The 16,310-nt window shown below is 39.5% G+C and overlaps 1 protein-coding gene across 1 annotated transcript; it reads left to right on the top strand.

Annotated features, from left to right (window-relative positions):
• Window positions 1-12: 12 nt before the first annotated feature.
• On the top strand, window positions 13-9,596 carry LOC116054671 (ankyrin repeat and SOCS box protein 13-like). Its single transcript, XM_031306338.2, has 6 exons — window positions 13-392; window positions 1,563-1,750; window positions 2,741-2,897; window positions 3,011-3,145; window positions 5,178-5,369; window positions 7,353-9,596. Exons 1-6 carry the CDS (start codon window positions 350-352, stop codon window positions 7,478-7,480), a joined length of 843 nt encoding a protein of 280 aa, XP_031162198.1. The 5' UTR covers window positions 13-349; the 3' UTR covers window positions 7,481-9,596.
• Window positions 9,597-16,310: the final 6,714 nt, after the last annotated feature.

Here is a 16,310-nt window from a genome sequence, read left to right as displayed (position 1 = left end):
CAGAAAGTTAAATCTTTGATGTAAGAAGTCTTACAAAATCAACTTCTTTAGCCTTAGGTGGAATTGGAAAAAGCAGTAACTTAACTACAAAGTTACTGGTGTATTTTTTCCAACATGTGTTTTCTCTTTAAGGGTGATGGGGAAACAAACTGAAGTGAGAATAATGTATTAGTGCATTGTTTTAGTGTAAAAACTACAAATCCCAGCATGCGCTTTGAGTTCCAGTTATGTCACGTGACTCCCGCGGCATGTAAACATTAAACGACGCGGCTGGTTACAAACATCTCGTGTCTTTGCGTCTGCTTTAACGTTGTTACTTTATCCCGGAGACGGAGTAAAAAAAGACAGGATGGAAATTGAAAAGGCTCGTCCATATTTCTTTGGAGACATCGGTGAGTATGAAATAAAGACAATATGGCCGGTGAAACTATCGCTTTTTCGGGCCCTGACCCAGTTTGACGTCGGCATGTAGCTAGCTGTGTGTAGAGGTCTGTCAGCTGGAATGCTAACATGCTAGCAACCACAGCATGTTATACTGTGGCTAGCTGTCACCAACTGCTGTACTGTATTGTAAACTGTATTAGCTATTAGCATGTCTTCCTCCTTTTTTACATTTGTGTCACTGCAGACGGTGCTTATAAATAGCTCGTGAAATACAAATTATGAGGTGTATAACTTATACTGTATAAGTAATCAACACATTATATGTTTTGGGGTGAGTGTGAGTCGATAGCCCGGGTTAGAATCCGACCGGTGGCTCTTTGCTGCGTATCGTCTTTTCTCTCCCCTTTCGTAACTGTCTACACTATTTAATTAAAAAAGCCCCCAAAAATGAACTTTAAAAAAAATATTGGATGTTTGTGCCCACTTAAAATTTGAGGTGAATATCTAGATTGTCAACGCATATGTTAATAATTGCAATATATATGTAGGTAAATCATAGTTCTCAATCTACAGTATTTCAGGAGACATTTACTAGAAATAGTTTTTCTAAGATGTGATAGTAGAGACTAATGATAATAATATACTGTACTACTGCTGTATACATAATTTATAGAGCAACATGAATACATTCTGCTAAATGATGTTTACAATTAAACAAGACAGTTATAGCACAGCTACAACAAAAAAGCGAACAGACTACACAATTAAGATGTATATTTATTCACCATACTACAAGAACGACAATGGGTGAAAATGTTAAATAGAATAGTTGTTATTGTCATTGGACATGTACAATAGATTTGGATGCAGTTCTTGGTGAACAGGTGAATAAATAAATATAGAAGAGCCTCTAAAAATCACTGGAAAAATATATAAAAAGTAAAGACACAGACATACCACAGATTTAGAGCTGGGCAATATGGAGAAAATGAATTATGGCTTTTGGATAAAAAACTGTTTCTGAGTCTGAGAGAGAGTGTCCGGGATGAGATGAATTTTTTAGTATGTTCTGGGCTTTTTAGAGGCAGCGGGAACTGGAAAGATCATCCAGGGAGGGGTAGAGTAGAATACTATTCCTTTCTAAAACACAGGTGACAATACTGACTTAAACCCTGCAGGCTGCTGGTCAGAGAGAACAGAGGTGCACAAGGCGGCGTCCCTCGGCCAGACCTCCCAGCTGCAGCGTCTCATCCAAAGCGGAGCTTCAGTCAATGTGGTGGCAGTGGACTCCATCACGCCGCTGCACGAGGCCTGCGTCCGCGGACAGGCCCAGTGTGTCCGGCTGCTGCTGGATGCTGGAGCCCAGGTGAGCCAGGGACACAGCACATGCCTATCTGCCATATCATGGGGGACTTTTTATTAGGCTTGTAACAATTATTACATAATTGTCCGATCGCAATATTTTTTAAGTAATCGCCGTTTCTTTGTTTAACTGCAAATTAATTGCCAGCATTAGCTAAGGTCTTAAGGCGTGTGACTCTTGATGGTAATTGTCATTTTTATGTTCATTTAAGAAAAAAAATACAATTTTTTATGATAATAAAGAGTGGTAGTTTACTTCAGAGGCTGTCTACTTTTCGTATTCCATTATCTGGGTCACATGACAGTGATATAACCAAAAGACGTATCCTGGGATTCATGCCAAACTTTTTTGAATTTGAAATTTGTTTGAAAAATAAATATATCAATAAATATTTTAAAATTTGACTGGAAGAGACAATTATATTTTCTGAGTCAATTAATTGTACAGTGACATTTTGAATTGTTACAGCTCTATTCAATATATGCACGGATAAACAATCCGTAGACTATATCCCACGCAATTCTTACATTTCATTCATTAAAAATATTCAGTCAGGAACCATGGTGTTGGGATTATATTGCAGTGAACACTAAGGCTGCTCGATTATGGGAAAAAAATGTAATCACAATTATTTTGGTCAATATTGAAATCATGAATTTTGAACACAATTCCTTATTGACTTTTGGAAAGATGTTGCATTTACTGAACTTAAAACACAGTGAAGTTTACTTGCAAAACTTAATGTGAAAAAAATAATTGTTTATCTCGATCGTTGGGAGCAGAAATTGCGTAAAAAATTGCACAGCCCTAGTGAACACAGGATTATGCAGAACAATAAATAAATGTAGGCAAAAAAAACAAACATAGGAAAGACATGCAAAGGAGTTTCGCCAACTTTTTAGACCGATTAAGTGAATGGGGAGAGGCAATATGGCTCTGTAGGAACAGGTTGAGGTACTTGTATATAACCCAATGTCCCGTAATGCATCTCAGGTGGATGCGAGGAACGTAGACGGGAGCACCCCGCTGTGTGACGCCTGTTCGGCTGGTAGTTTGGAGTGTGTTAGGCTCCTGCTGGATCATGGCGCCAAGACCAACCCCGCCCTCACCTCCCGCACGGCCTCGCCCCTCCACGAGGCCTGCATGGGAGGTGAGTGCCTCTGCTCACTCCACATGGGAGTTTTTGTGAAGCTTAACATTCTTTTCTTTTCTTTTCTTTTTTTTTTTTTTTAAATGGCGCAATATTCTCTTGCCATTTTCCAGGAAACTCTGACTGTGTGAAGCTCCTGATTGCCATGGGTGCTTGCCTGGAGGCGTACGACCTTTACTACGGGACCCCGCTACATGTGGCTTGTGCTAACGAACACACAGACTGTGTTAAAGAGCTGCTCAATGCAGGTGAGCGTCAGTGCAGAGCGGCATGGGGGAATGTTGCATGGCTTTAAATTTGCTTCTTGTTTGTGTGTTTACTCTCAGATTTTTGTGGTTTTAAATTAGGGATCGACCGATTATCGGCCCTGGACGATTATCGGGGCCGTTTTTTGGCAGTTTGCAGATTATCTGAATCAGCGTTCTATTTGCCTGATAAACCGATAAAGTTAATGATTTAAAAAGTGGTCTACTTTAGCTCGGCTCCAGCTCTGTGTCTGTCCCTCTGCTCCGGTTTCTCTCCCCACTGAGTCTAACTTAATGTCCCGCCCACAACACTATCTGACTATCTTCTACTGGGTATTACGTTCAAAGTTTCTCGTTTATTAAATAATTGCTCAAAGCATTTAAACAAAGTTTTGTGTTGGAGTTTGTAACATTCCAAAATCTTAATCTTCATTTTTACTGTAAACGCATATCGGTTCCAAATATCAGTTCCATTAACTACTAATAATCAGTATCGGCCTTGAAAAACCAGTATCGGCCGATCCCTATTTTAAATCTAGTAAGATGAATGGTGAGCCAACTTTTATATGTTTATTGATGTCAGAGCACACAAAGAGGGAATTGGTTTTTAAAGTTAAAAAAAAAAATCTTATAAAACATCTTTTTTCTTAATCTAAATAATAACAATATATACATACATATAGACATCTGGGAAAAAACAACTGTAAGGTTCATCTTGTCAACGAATCCCATGAAAAGACCAAAACCAACAGTGAATGTCTATCTACTAACAAGTATTGTGTGTGTTTCCAAATCTTCCATCGTTGTCCATAAACTGTTAAAACCGTCAGTGAGCCACACTGTTGCACTGGCTGACATGTTCCTTCATCGCCATGAACACACACACTGTAGTTTATTCTGACCCAATCCCACACACACCGTCCTGCTGCCACAAACACTCACTAGAGCACCAAATGTGAATTAATCCACCGCTGAAAATAGTCCCCAAGAAATACACTATTTTCTCCTTTGAGTTTGAGTCACGTTTGATAAAAACTACAATGACCAACTGTTTTAGGAAATTACTGAGGCTTTATTTATATATATATATATATATGTATGTATATGTATATATGTGTGTGTATGTATATATATATATATATGTGTGTGTGTGTATATGTATGTATGTATGTATGTATATATATATATATATATATATATATATATATATATATATATGTGTGTGTGTATGTATGTATGTATGTTAAAAACTACAATGACCAACTGTTTTAGGAAATTACTGAGGCTTATATATATATATATATATATATATATATATATATATGTAGTATTAGTATACTATGACATGTTTTAGAAATATGAGCTTTATTATATATATATATATATATATATATATATATATGTGTGTGTGTATGTATGTATGTATATATATGTATGTCAGGGTTTTCCCTGCCATTGTAAGGTTTAGGTGTAGCATTTTGGGCACCACCTAAGCTTAATGAATGTAACTAAAGGACTTTTCTCAGATCTAGTGATTGTAGTCACTGCTCTAGCTTATCCAACGTTTCAGACACAGATATAGAAATAATAACGGTCCAAAATGATGTGAAAACGAGTCACAAAGCTAGCACAAAGGGACACAAACCGACTACAAAGAGACTCCAAATGAACACAGAGACCCAAAACAACAATGACCAAAAAAAGACACAACACGACTACAAAGAAACGGGAAAAACCCCACAACAGAACACAAAATGTATAGGGAAATTGCATTTTCTTTTATTGAAAAATATAACATTTTCTTGAGGGAGGACGCCTAAACCCCCCCGCCAAATACATGTGACTATTTTTTTTTAAAAGATTAACGTCTTCAGAAGGAACCAATGGCCAGACGGACAGGTTAGGGAAGTCAGAAAGTATTGGGAGACGGACAAACACATTGGTGGTTTTTGGTCTTTTCATGGGATTTTATTACAATAAAAACATCACCAGACGTATCCTTCAAGAGCTGCCATTAATGCCCTTTTCCTTTTAGGTGCTAAAGTGAATGCAGCCAGGCTACATGAGACTCCGCTGCACCACGCTGCTAAAAACACGCGGGTTGAGATGGTAAAGATACTGGTGGAGTTCGGGGCAAACATCTACGCCCGAGATCAGCACAACAGGAAACCTGTGGATTACACCACGCCCGGCTCTCCCTCTGCAACCTGCCTACACTTTTACGAGAGTAGGTCATTCACAAAAAGGCAGGGCTGCACGGAAAACAAACAGTACCGTGTCCATCTCTTTATTATCCCCTCCCCACCCACAACTTTACTGCAAAAAAAACATCCAAATATAGAACATTTCAGACATACTCAAAATAATGCAATAATAGGTTTTAAAATAAATGAAAATAGTGTTAACATTGTTTTTTAGAGGGGATGATTGAACAATATAAAATTACAATGAGACAAAATGAATATACATTATAATTAAAAATGTTCACCGTACAATATGACTTTTTTTTTTGTGTCTATAAGTTTGAGAGACTTAATATATTCCTTGAATTCACATAAAAAAGCAGTGGAATTGGGCGTAACATTTGTTGTTTTGCATTTATGCAAGTCACATTTGCCAGATAAAACCAATGAGTTGGCAATTAATTCAATGTTCAAATTCTCATGTTCAAAATAATAATAAAAAAAAAAAAATAGCTCTTACATTCAATACTGATAGTATGATTGGTTTTACACAATATATAATGCATCATTTGAGTCCAAAAAGTAGTTGAATGCATACAATGGTAAAACTAATTGTGTTATAGATTCTGGTTCGTCATTGCAAAAATGGCATTCGTTGTCAATATTTAAGAATTTAGAAATATCTAGCTTTGTAGGTTATATATTTTGTAATATGTTGACGTGTACCATGTAGATCTCCCAGTCTGTGCAGTTGCCTGTAATCCTGTACAACTGTGTAGTGTCAACGTAGCACCAGCAGATGGCAAGCAAGGATCGCATTTCACTTCCAGGAAATGTCTCAGACAGATGACACCTGTTGTTTACCATGATGCTCATATATATACCAATGGTCATGTATAAAGGTTAGCCACTGGAGTAACTGGATGCATGAGAAGGTGCTGATTTACACCTCTTGATTCCACTAACTGTGCTTTATATAGAAAGTGGAGCACAGTGTGAGACAAGGCAGCCTTTAAAGACAAGCAGACGAGGGTAGGAAAATATATTTTGAGATGGGTATTGCCAATCGCCAATTGCAAAAGGGTTCTCCAATGTTGTAGACAGAAGTGGCTGAAGAAACGCTTGAAATCCATGCTTTTTGGTCTAAACGTCGTACCCAAATGAAAAGTGGTACAGCTCCCATATACTCTGACACTCGGGTGTGACTGATATCATTGGAAAGGTAACACTCAAGTTTTTGTTACAAGTGTCAGGGTGATTCTAGGCCTTACCAGTTACAGAGGCTAGAATGGAGGTTTTTTTATTTCCATCCAAGTCATACATCTGTAAAATGATTAGAATACACTGCTGTAAACACATCTGGTGAGATACAGACAACACAGGACATTAGCCACATGTCTCAGCTTACTACAGAAAAAATCCAGAAGCCAAAAGACTCAAAAATTGATTTTATATGAATGTTTTTCTACAGATATGTCTGTGTGTTTTTTTTTATTTCCATTTGAAAAGTGCAAAGAAAAAAGCCAAAAAACTACAAAATACAACACTTCTCAAATACGTAAACACACCCACATCAATCACCTTTCCAATGATACCAGGCACACCCCAGAATGTCAAAGTATATGGGAGCTGTACCACTTTTAATTTGGGTATGACATTTAGGAAAGAATTATGACTAAAAAAGTCATAAAAAGAACCATGTCCAGGCACTCAAGGTTGGTTACAAAAAGTGATAAAAGGTTTTATTTAACAGGGCAAGACATTATATTTTTAATGTCTTGCCCTGTTAATTAAAGGGATTTTCTTACTTTTTAACCTTGAGTGCCTGGGCATGTTTTTTTTTCATGACTTTTTTTAGTCATAATTCTTCTTCCTTTCCGTGTACTTTATTCCCTTCCATGAGCACCGGTGGTAAAAGGATACCAGAAGCACTCCTGCCACTTTTTTCTTTCACCAATTACTCGTTGTTCCACAATATTTTGTGGAACACTTCTGTCTAACTCCTTTTTTTGTTGTTCTGTCCATAGCCACCCCCATGAACCTGCAGCAGCTCAGCAGGATGGCAATGAGGAAGACGCTGGGCACCAGAGCTCTGGAGGTCATCGGTCAACTCAACGCACCAAAACTCATCATCAGCTACCTCTGCTATCAGTGAGTGGCACCCAGAGGACGACCAGTTGGAGCAATGTTCAGAAGAGCCCGGGAATGTTCAAAGAGCTGCTGCACAGATGGGAGAAAAAAACAGCAAAGGTGCCACTGCGTTAGACATGATTATAGTAGACACACTGTTTAGTCATAAGCACAATGCTTCTCTTCAAAGCTGCACTTTGACCTCAAGACTTGGCAAGTTAAAAGTACCAGTGGGGCCGAGACAGAGAGGAGTATCCCAGCTCCTCTGTTGGAACTGTTGAAGTTCTGGATTTGCCCAAAATGAAATTCATTCATTGTGTTCACACTCTATTGACTTGTCGTTCGGTTCCAGATGTGGATCGTGGATCCGGACTTTGAGAAGCCCCCGTCTGTGATGCAAACATACTGATACATGCTGACACAGGAAATGATAATCCTAAAATAGAAACCCAAATTGTCTCCTTAACAGCCACTTCTTGTGGAAAAAAGCTGCTCTCACCACAGCTCCCTTTTGGTTTCCTTCACTGTAAACTATCACGGTCACTAGCTTGGGTTGATAAACATGAGTACGCCGTGATAAGATGATTTTAAATTTCTTTGCAGCAAAGTGCAGCAGATAAAAGTCTTAAACAGCATTTCATGTTTGAATAAATAGAAGCGTAACTTGCACTACAAGAAAAGACTGTACTTCTAATATGAGAGATCATTTTAGATGTTTTTTTTCCATTTGAACTAGAGAACAAGTGTCAAAGCTCAGGGAGAGGAAGAAGACAAATGGCATGGTTTTTAGTAGAGATGGTCCGATACCGATTCCGATACCTGAACTTGCTTATCGGCTGATACTGAGTAATGATCTATACCAGTGTGTCATATATTTTATTATGTTTTAACAGCTGTACACTACTATCCCTGTATGGATGTGATATGATTTCTATTTTTGTTGTACGGCCTGGCTCGGGTTGAACTTTTGATGAAACATGAACAAACTCGAACAATGAACGCCGTAGAACTTTCTTTGATTATCCATTTTGACAGTCAGTCATAACGGAAAAAGAACACAAATAAAGTACTTTAAAGTAGATTTTCTTCTGGGTTAAATTACGTGGTACCGGTGCATAAACTGCAGTACTTTCAGATACCGATACCAACATTTTAGGCGGTATCGGAGGCTTTTCAGATGTTTGTATCAGGATCAGAACATCTCTAGTTTTTTGGCAACGGAGGCAACATCAGTAGTCAGTTTTTTACTCAACTAAAGGTTTCTGGATTGAATCCTGGACTTGCCGAGGAAGTGAATGCACGTCACCAAACTCGCCGGCGTACCGTAAATTCTGAGTAGCAGTTAAAATGTGAAATAATTGAGACATCGCGTGCTCAGTCAACATTCCCTGGAGAACAAATGGCTGTTCCCTTTTAAAAATGTAACATCCAGAGGAATACCAAGCAGTGCTGCTGTCACAGCGGCACTCAGTGAAGCTCTCCAGATGCTGCTTGGCTTCATCTCAGATTCCTGTGATTCACCCCCCGCGCCTAGAGAAAGCCTTTTGTTTAATACAGACACCAACGTTTCAAGGAGACCGCGATCCTGGCTGCCTATTTATAGTTTCGCTAAATCTGCCTACAGAGATTGGACCCAGAGGTCTTAGTATTTTTAGAAGGAAGTACAGGAAGTTATTTATGAATTCCATAAAGGGCTTCAGATTGCTGTATTGGCTGTCTTCTCAGTTGACCTGTTTTGGAAGTTTTTTCCATTATGATTAACAATTTTTCACATTTACAACATGAACACATCCCCTTCCCCCCTCCTTCCCTCTCTCCTCCTTCCCATGGAGCGTTCCCTTTAAAGACTTAAAATACCTGACCCTGATACATACAGTAGCTGATAGCTTTCTACTTCTGGCTCCTCAACAGCAGAAGGGACTGGAAAAAAAAACAGAGAGGAGAATAGGACAGGTATGCAGGGAATGTACAGTTATCTAAGATGAGAAATTATCCTTTGCTCCAAAATAGGAATGTTGAACTTCAGGTTGAGGAACAGAGTGGTTGGCTTGTTTTGAAACCTTCCCTCCTGGTACGTTAGATTAAACGGCACTGGCTGTTCTTTTTGTGTAAGAATTGTCACATTAAAGGGAATAAAGTCAGATTCAATCTGCTCCGATGTTCAACAAACACCATCATTTATCCGTTTAAGCAACAAGTCCTTCAAAACTATATGACGCTATGGGTCGTTTGTTCCGTAACCCTCTAATACAGCGTGTTGTTGCTTGTTTTCCGACTTTTTTGTGGCTTTCTCAGACGGTTTTGTCACTTTTTAATTTTTTTTATTTTGTCTCACTTTGGTCACGACATAAAGCCCTACAAAAGTCAGCGAAGAGTTCTTTAGCCATCATAGAGTTTAGCAAATCAAGCAAAACGATGATTACATTTTTTACAACTTGTTTCACAGCCATGAATATGAAAACTCTCTGCTTCTGTGGCAATTTCTGAGTCTCAAAGTCGGCAAACCTGCCAAATTCTGCTCTGAGTGTCACGTAATAACAGTTTGAAAACAGTTTACCGTCTTTTTGGTTTGGCGAACAACAAGGCGGGCCATAATCTATTGTGAACCTAAATTGGTACGCGGTCCGAATCAAATTCTGCGTGTGGCCGTGTTCGGCCCCTGGGCCTTGAGTTTGACACACATGCTCTAATACAATCCACAAGAGTATTTCATAAATTAGCGCCCCCTAGCGGTGGCAGGAAATACAACCTAATGTCTAAACCAGAGAACGTAACGGTCGCTGTTTGGTTATGTTTAGGCACCATAACTACTTTGATAAGTTTAGAAAAAGATCGTGGTTTGAGTTAAAATCACACGTTACTTTACTTCCGGTTACGCACGTGATTCTGAACGTGACTTCCGCTGTGTTCTTTTATTTTCAAATGGGAATCGATGAATCTCCTGAATGAAAGTCCTGTGTTTGTTTGTCTCGTTTAAGGTGCTACAAAACAACTGAAGAACCAACCCACAAAATGTGTCATAAATATTTATCTTACTAAGCTGTACAGAAGTGATGCTCTGAATAAGACGAATATGTTGATTTATTGAATAAATTGTACCGTTGACGTGCTTGATGTCCTCATGTTTTTGCATGAACCTGGCTCTCATACATGTGTGCTGGACTGGACTGGACTGGACTGGACTGTCTGTCTGCCAACTTATTCTGGTAAACAGTCTAAGGACAGCACGCAGATGATTCATCCTGACAACACAGCATATGTCTCTGTAGTAGAGTCACTGGGGAACACTGTGTTTCATAAGCAAGATACAATATTACAACATTTCCTTAAAGCTTTAGCGCGTAACCTTTTTGATATTAATGAACGTCCGTTACATTCCAGCCATTGCCAAATGAGTTGCTACAAAGCTAATTAAGACCATCAGCTCCACACAACTCTCTCTGGATTTCTCAGTATGACTATGTTCAGAAGATTGTGGCGTCCGGTGACTTTACCGCGCAGAAACTCGAGTGAAAATAATTTCCTCTTCTGAAGAGTCCATCATGTTTTTTTAATCCTCCGTGTCCTCCTTGGCTACGAGTAACTGTGTGGAGGAGTGGGGCGGGGGGGTGCGCGGTCACAGAAGGCTTGTATCATGTGGACCCGCCAACAGGTTTGTTGTCATTACTTAGAATTCCTCATGGGGGAGACAGAAACTATGCACTATATACACTATACACTATAGCTTTAAGCCTTAATTCCATTGATCTTGCAGCAGCTCCATCATTACAGATTCATGTTTGTAATGATGTAGCAATTTAAAAAAATAAATAATAAATATATATATATATGTGTGTGTGTGTGTGTGTCATTTTTAGGCCTTTTTTTTGGCCTTGTCTAGACATTAAGGGTAAAGAGAGGGGGGGGGGGATTAAATATTGAGGCAACTTAGAAAAAACAAACAATTTATCTTGAAATAAATGGAAATGGGTCAGTAGAATATCTCCTTTTGGTATTCTATAGTACATTTTACTACCACTGTTCCCCTAGTAATGTCCAGATCTAATAGTTTTTTCCAAACCTTGTGCAGGGGAGGGCTCCCCCCTCTCTGTCAAAGCCCAAAAACCAGGTCAACAGGTGAAGCTAACAGATATACTGTTATCACTTCTGCCTAAACCCCGGTGACCACGCCCACCACCTACAATATCAGGGCATGAAATAATAATCAGGGAATAATATCAATGAGACCATACGCATAAACATACAGGAGAAACATGTGTCTCCTACACTTGCCTTTCAGAACTTAAATATAAAAACTAAATCAAAACTTGGTACATTTTCTAAAATCAGAAGGTCTTTAAATGTCAATAGGAAATTGTTTCCAGCTGAAATTGTCCCAACTTACCTGAATTCAAATCGATTGAGGAAAGTACAGTAGGTCCAACAATACGCTCAGATGCACTTATTTACCACTTGGGGGCGACATGGATAAAGAAATCATTCGTCAACCAGATGCTTGTAGTATTAGTGAGCTGACAACAACATGTGTCAGTATGTGTTCAGGCCCAGAGGGAAAAGAGAAAACAAGCTCCCTCTCCGGCTTGTGGCTAATTCATGTGGCCCTGTTGAATTTACTCGCATCTGTCAGGAAACGCATCTCTCTCGGTCACATGAGAAATAGATCTTCCTCATTACACAGCAAACAGAAGGGGGGATCACGTCTTGGCAGTAAAAAGACGAGAGGAGGTAAAAAGATTGGGTGAGTAGATTGTGGATTTGAGGCGCTAAGCAGACAGGAAGTGGGAGGCTTTTGTTTGAGAGTCAGATAAACAGAGAGCTGGATGCTGTGATGGTCCAATGCTACGCTCACCCATCAGACATTGCAGCCTAAAACCAGCACCCTGAAATGAACTGCAGATGTGAAACGGATTCTATAAGATTCTGGTTTGCTTAGAGCACGTGTCAAACTCAAGGCCCGCGGGTCAAATCCCGGCCCCTTGCAGATTTAGATCCAGCCCGTATATATATTTAGATTCACAATAGAGTATGGCCCGCCTAGTTGTGCGCCAAACCAAAAACAGGGGAAAGTGTTTTTTAAACTGCAATTACCTGACATTCAAAGCAGAATATGGCAGATTTGCCGACTTTGAGACTCAGAAATTGCCACAGAAGTCAAGGGTTTTCATATTAAGGCTGTGAAACAGGTTGTTGTTAAAATATGCTATCATTGTTTTGCTTTATTTGCTAAATTCTATGATGGCTAAGGAACTTTTTAGCTGACTTTTGTTGGGCTTTATGTCGACAAAAATGCGACAAAAAGCTTAAAAATGTCAGAAAAGGCGACAGAAATGAGGAAAAAAGCGACATGCAGTAATACAGTCAAAGATATTTGACTTTTTCAAAGAAATAAAAGCATGTCAATAAACATTACATGTCTGGCCCTTGATGTGATTCTCTTTCTCCACTGTGGCCCTTAGTGAAAATGAGTTTGACATCCCTAACTTAGAGGTACACAAACCCAAAGACTCATGTAGCCCAAGACACAAGACACTCAGATTGCACAAAACTTTTAAATTCATTTTCTGCAGATTGAAACACTCTTATATGTGTCGCTGTAAAAAACATTCAAAGTTAATTAAAAGTAATGATGGTTTGGGAGGAGTTTGGGTGTGTGAGATCCTGAGTGGAGGAAGACTTTGCTCTAATAAAATAAAGCTATAGGGGTCATTATATTTTTGTATAAATACACTATATGTTATATGAAGTATGACGTTAAGAACTGAGCTCAGAAATCAACAGTGGAGTCTGATCAGGATCTGTCCGCTGTGAAACTCTCGGGCGGCTGTGTGTTACTGTAATTGAATTTTAAAGAAACATCGCCCAAAAATCTCAGTTTAAATCTAAAAAATATAACTAATATCAGTTGCCTACCAAAACCTGTTTGTGGACAAATTCAAATGACGCCATACATCTGCATTTTCAGGTTAGTTTGGATAAACTTCTCTATCCACGCCAACATGCCTGACATTAAAATGGCTGAAAATGGACGCAAGGCCTAAGAAAAAACGCTCTTTCAAACTGAACTGGCTTAGTATGGATATGCTCTAACTCATGTAACTGCATTAAAAAACACTGTAATTCATCTCTATATTTCAAAGATGCAGCATTCAAGTCTATTTTGATTCTTTCCTTTTTGTTTCTGACTTGATTTTGCACATCCTGTCTGCTGGCGGCCCCTGCTGTGACCTGTAGGATTAGATTATTCCACTGCTCAGCTGCGGAAAAGCCCTGCGTAAATGGAGGAACACTTTGAAGAAAGACTAATCTCCATGAACGGAAGTATCTGTCACAGCAGCTGTTGTAGTTCTGTCAAAACGTCCTGGCAGAACTGAAACCACGCGGAAAGAAGTCAGAAGGAGAGATAACTTGCTCAGTGAACTTGAGAAGAAATCATTTGCAGCCTTGGGGCCTTTGAATGAAGACTATACAAAAGCAAAATGAGTCAATTATAATCCTCATTTGATTTTTTAATTCTATATTAATAGGCACTTTGATTTCTGCCAGCTTTGCCTCTTGGATACTTGCAAAGTTCCCATGTCAAGCCCATTTTTAGCATCATAATGCTATGTGCTGAGGGTTATTCTCCTACGTACACTGTCCAGGATTGACTCAATACAAGTATTTATACAGAGCTTAAGAAGTCTGTAAAGACTATAGGACACTGTGTGATGTCTTGCAGCCTTATCAGGAACACACCAGCAGTCTGAGGTCGGACACTGGGATGTGACTAACCATGTGTCCACAGAATGAGACGTCACAGCATTACCAAGTGCTGAGAAGAAGAGACGACACAAACCCAGAAATACACACCTTTTAAAATTAGAACTTGAAGAAAACACAGCAAAGATTCGGATGATAAACACTTTGATTATAAAGCGTGTATTGATTGGACTGGTAAATGAAAGACTTCTCTAAGTGGCTTCTTGCTGCAGTTAATTGTTCCCAGCCAGTTTGATTCTGGCCTCCCGCCCTCTGGTCTGCTCCCACACTTAGAGTAAAACACACTGCTTTGGTCTGAGAAAATAATATTCACGTGTGTCTGGACGGCAACGCCCGGGGTTACACACACTCTCTCTCTCACACGCGCACACACACACACACACACACACACACACATACGCATACGCAGAACACTTCAAAAGCAGTTGTATGACCGAGCCATCTGGTTGTATTTTCTGGAAGGGAGTCCCCCCCCGTCTTGGAGTTGCTGCAATCTCAAATATATCCACTCGGCAGATTTCCTTCCCAGACGCTTTCCTTCTCTGTCCTTGTGTTTCAGCTGCTGTGACGCACGCCTGCTCAGCAGTAGCCCGCTGGACGGCTCGCTCTGTTTTCTAGGGAAGTTCAAGACGGCCTGGACTGCCTTACAAACTGGCTGTCTTTCAGCTGTTCTGTGAAATAGTTTTTCTTATTTTGTCGTCTTCCTATTTTATGGGGAAAGCGAATGAGTAAAGCTTTTCTACTTTAACCAGTGCTGTGGCATTGAGCGAAGCACTTCAGAGTGCCAATTCTCGGAGTAGTTGGAGTTAAAAAAAAAGAAGTTATTGTTGTTATCATCCTGTAGAAGCCACCAAACTGAACATAACTTATGTTAGGGCTCTGTACCAAAGGCCTATTCATCCCTGGACAGCTCAGATCACAACACTGTCTTCCTTAGACTGATCTACCAACAGTTGCTCAAAAGGGACAACAGAAAGGCAATTCCAGGTCTAGGATGAGGACAGTATTGAGACACTAAGGGTGCTTTGAGTTCATGTCATGGAGCATGTCATATAGTCAACTATTCCTCCAAACCATACGACAATAAAGGTTGTTTATTCCTCCTCTCTAAAACGACCCACAGGAGCGTTTTCCGTCCTCATATCTAAACCAGAGAATGTTAAGGTCGCAGTTTGGTTAGGTTTAGGCGCTACGACTACTTAATTAAGTTTAGAAAAACATTGTGGTTGGGTCAAATCAGATGTTACTTCACTTCCGGTTTCGCACATGGAGCTTGGTGCCTTTGTACTTGTCGATATAGACTAATGTGTCCTTAATGGAGCCATAATTTCCAAAATATATCTACCGCGACACACTTTTGAAGAACATCAGTTATTCAGGGCTTTAACTTCAACCCTCTGGCGGGCTCGTTGTACTGGGCAGCAATTCTTAATGTAAATTCATTTATTGAAGAATTTATGATCAAACAGGTCTTCAAACTCAGTGAACTCACAGTCACTTAAAAGATAACCAGAGCTGACAATGACCTGACATGCAATCCTCTGAGCAAATGTAGTGTCAAATCTTGAGGAAGCTGCAGCAGGGAACATAGTCTTCTCAACAGTCTTGTCACTGTTTGTTCCGTCAGATCTGTAAAGACTAAATACCTGAAGGGGTTTACAACCTTTTAGCATTCAGTACACCCTGAGAATTCAGAGACATCTGAACAGACCGCATTACATCTGCCTTTGTAGTCCATCAAAACCAAATATTCATGTGGCAGCTCAAGGCGAGGCAGGTCGGTTGTATAACGAACCTGAGAAACAGTTATATAACCAATGGAATAAAAAAAAAAAAAAAAAAACTGTTAGAACACTGAGAATATAACTGGAATGCCCCACTGTTGTTGTTCCATGTATGGTGTCTTATCTTGGGTTTATCTAGGAATAGATATGGACAGCCAAGAAAAAAAAAGCTGAAGTTCAGATTTGAGCGTGCACTGTGGCACATGCTACCTTTAGGTGCACCTTTTTTAGCTCGTAATTCTCCATTTTGAGGTCCTAAATACAACACAAACACAAATCAACATACAATTTAAGTACCCCTTCATCAACACC

The sequence above is a fragment of the Sander lucioperca genome, chromosome 20 (assembly GCF_008315115.2).
Source record: "Sander lucioperca isolate FBNREF2018 chromosome 20, SLUC_FBN_1.2, whole genome shotgun sequence".
Taxonomy (NCBI): Eukaryota; Metazoa; Chordata; class Actinopteri; order Perciformes; family Percidae; genus Sander; species Sander lucioperca.
The sequence above is the reverse complement of the archived record's forward strand: the minus strand, read 5'-3'. Positions and strand labels throughout refer to the sequence as shown.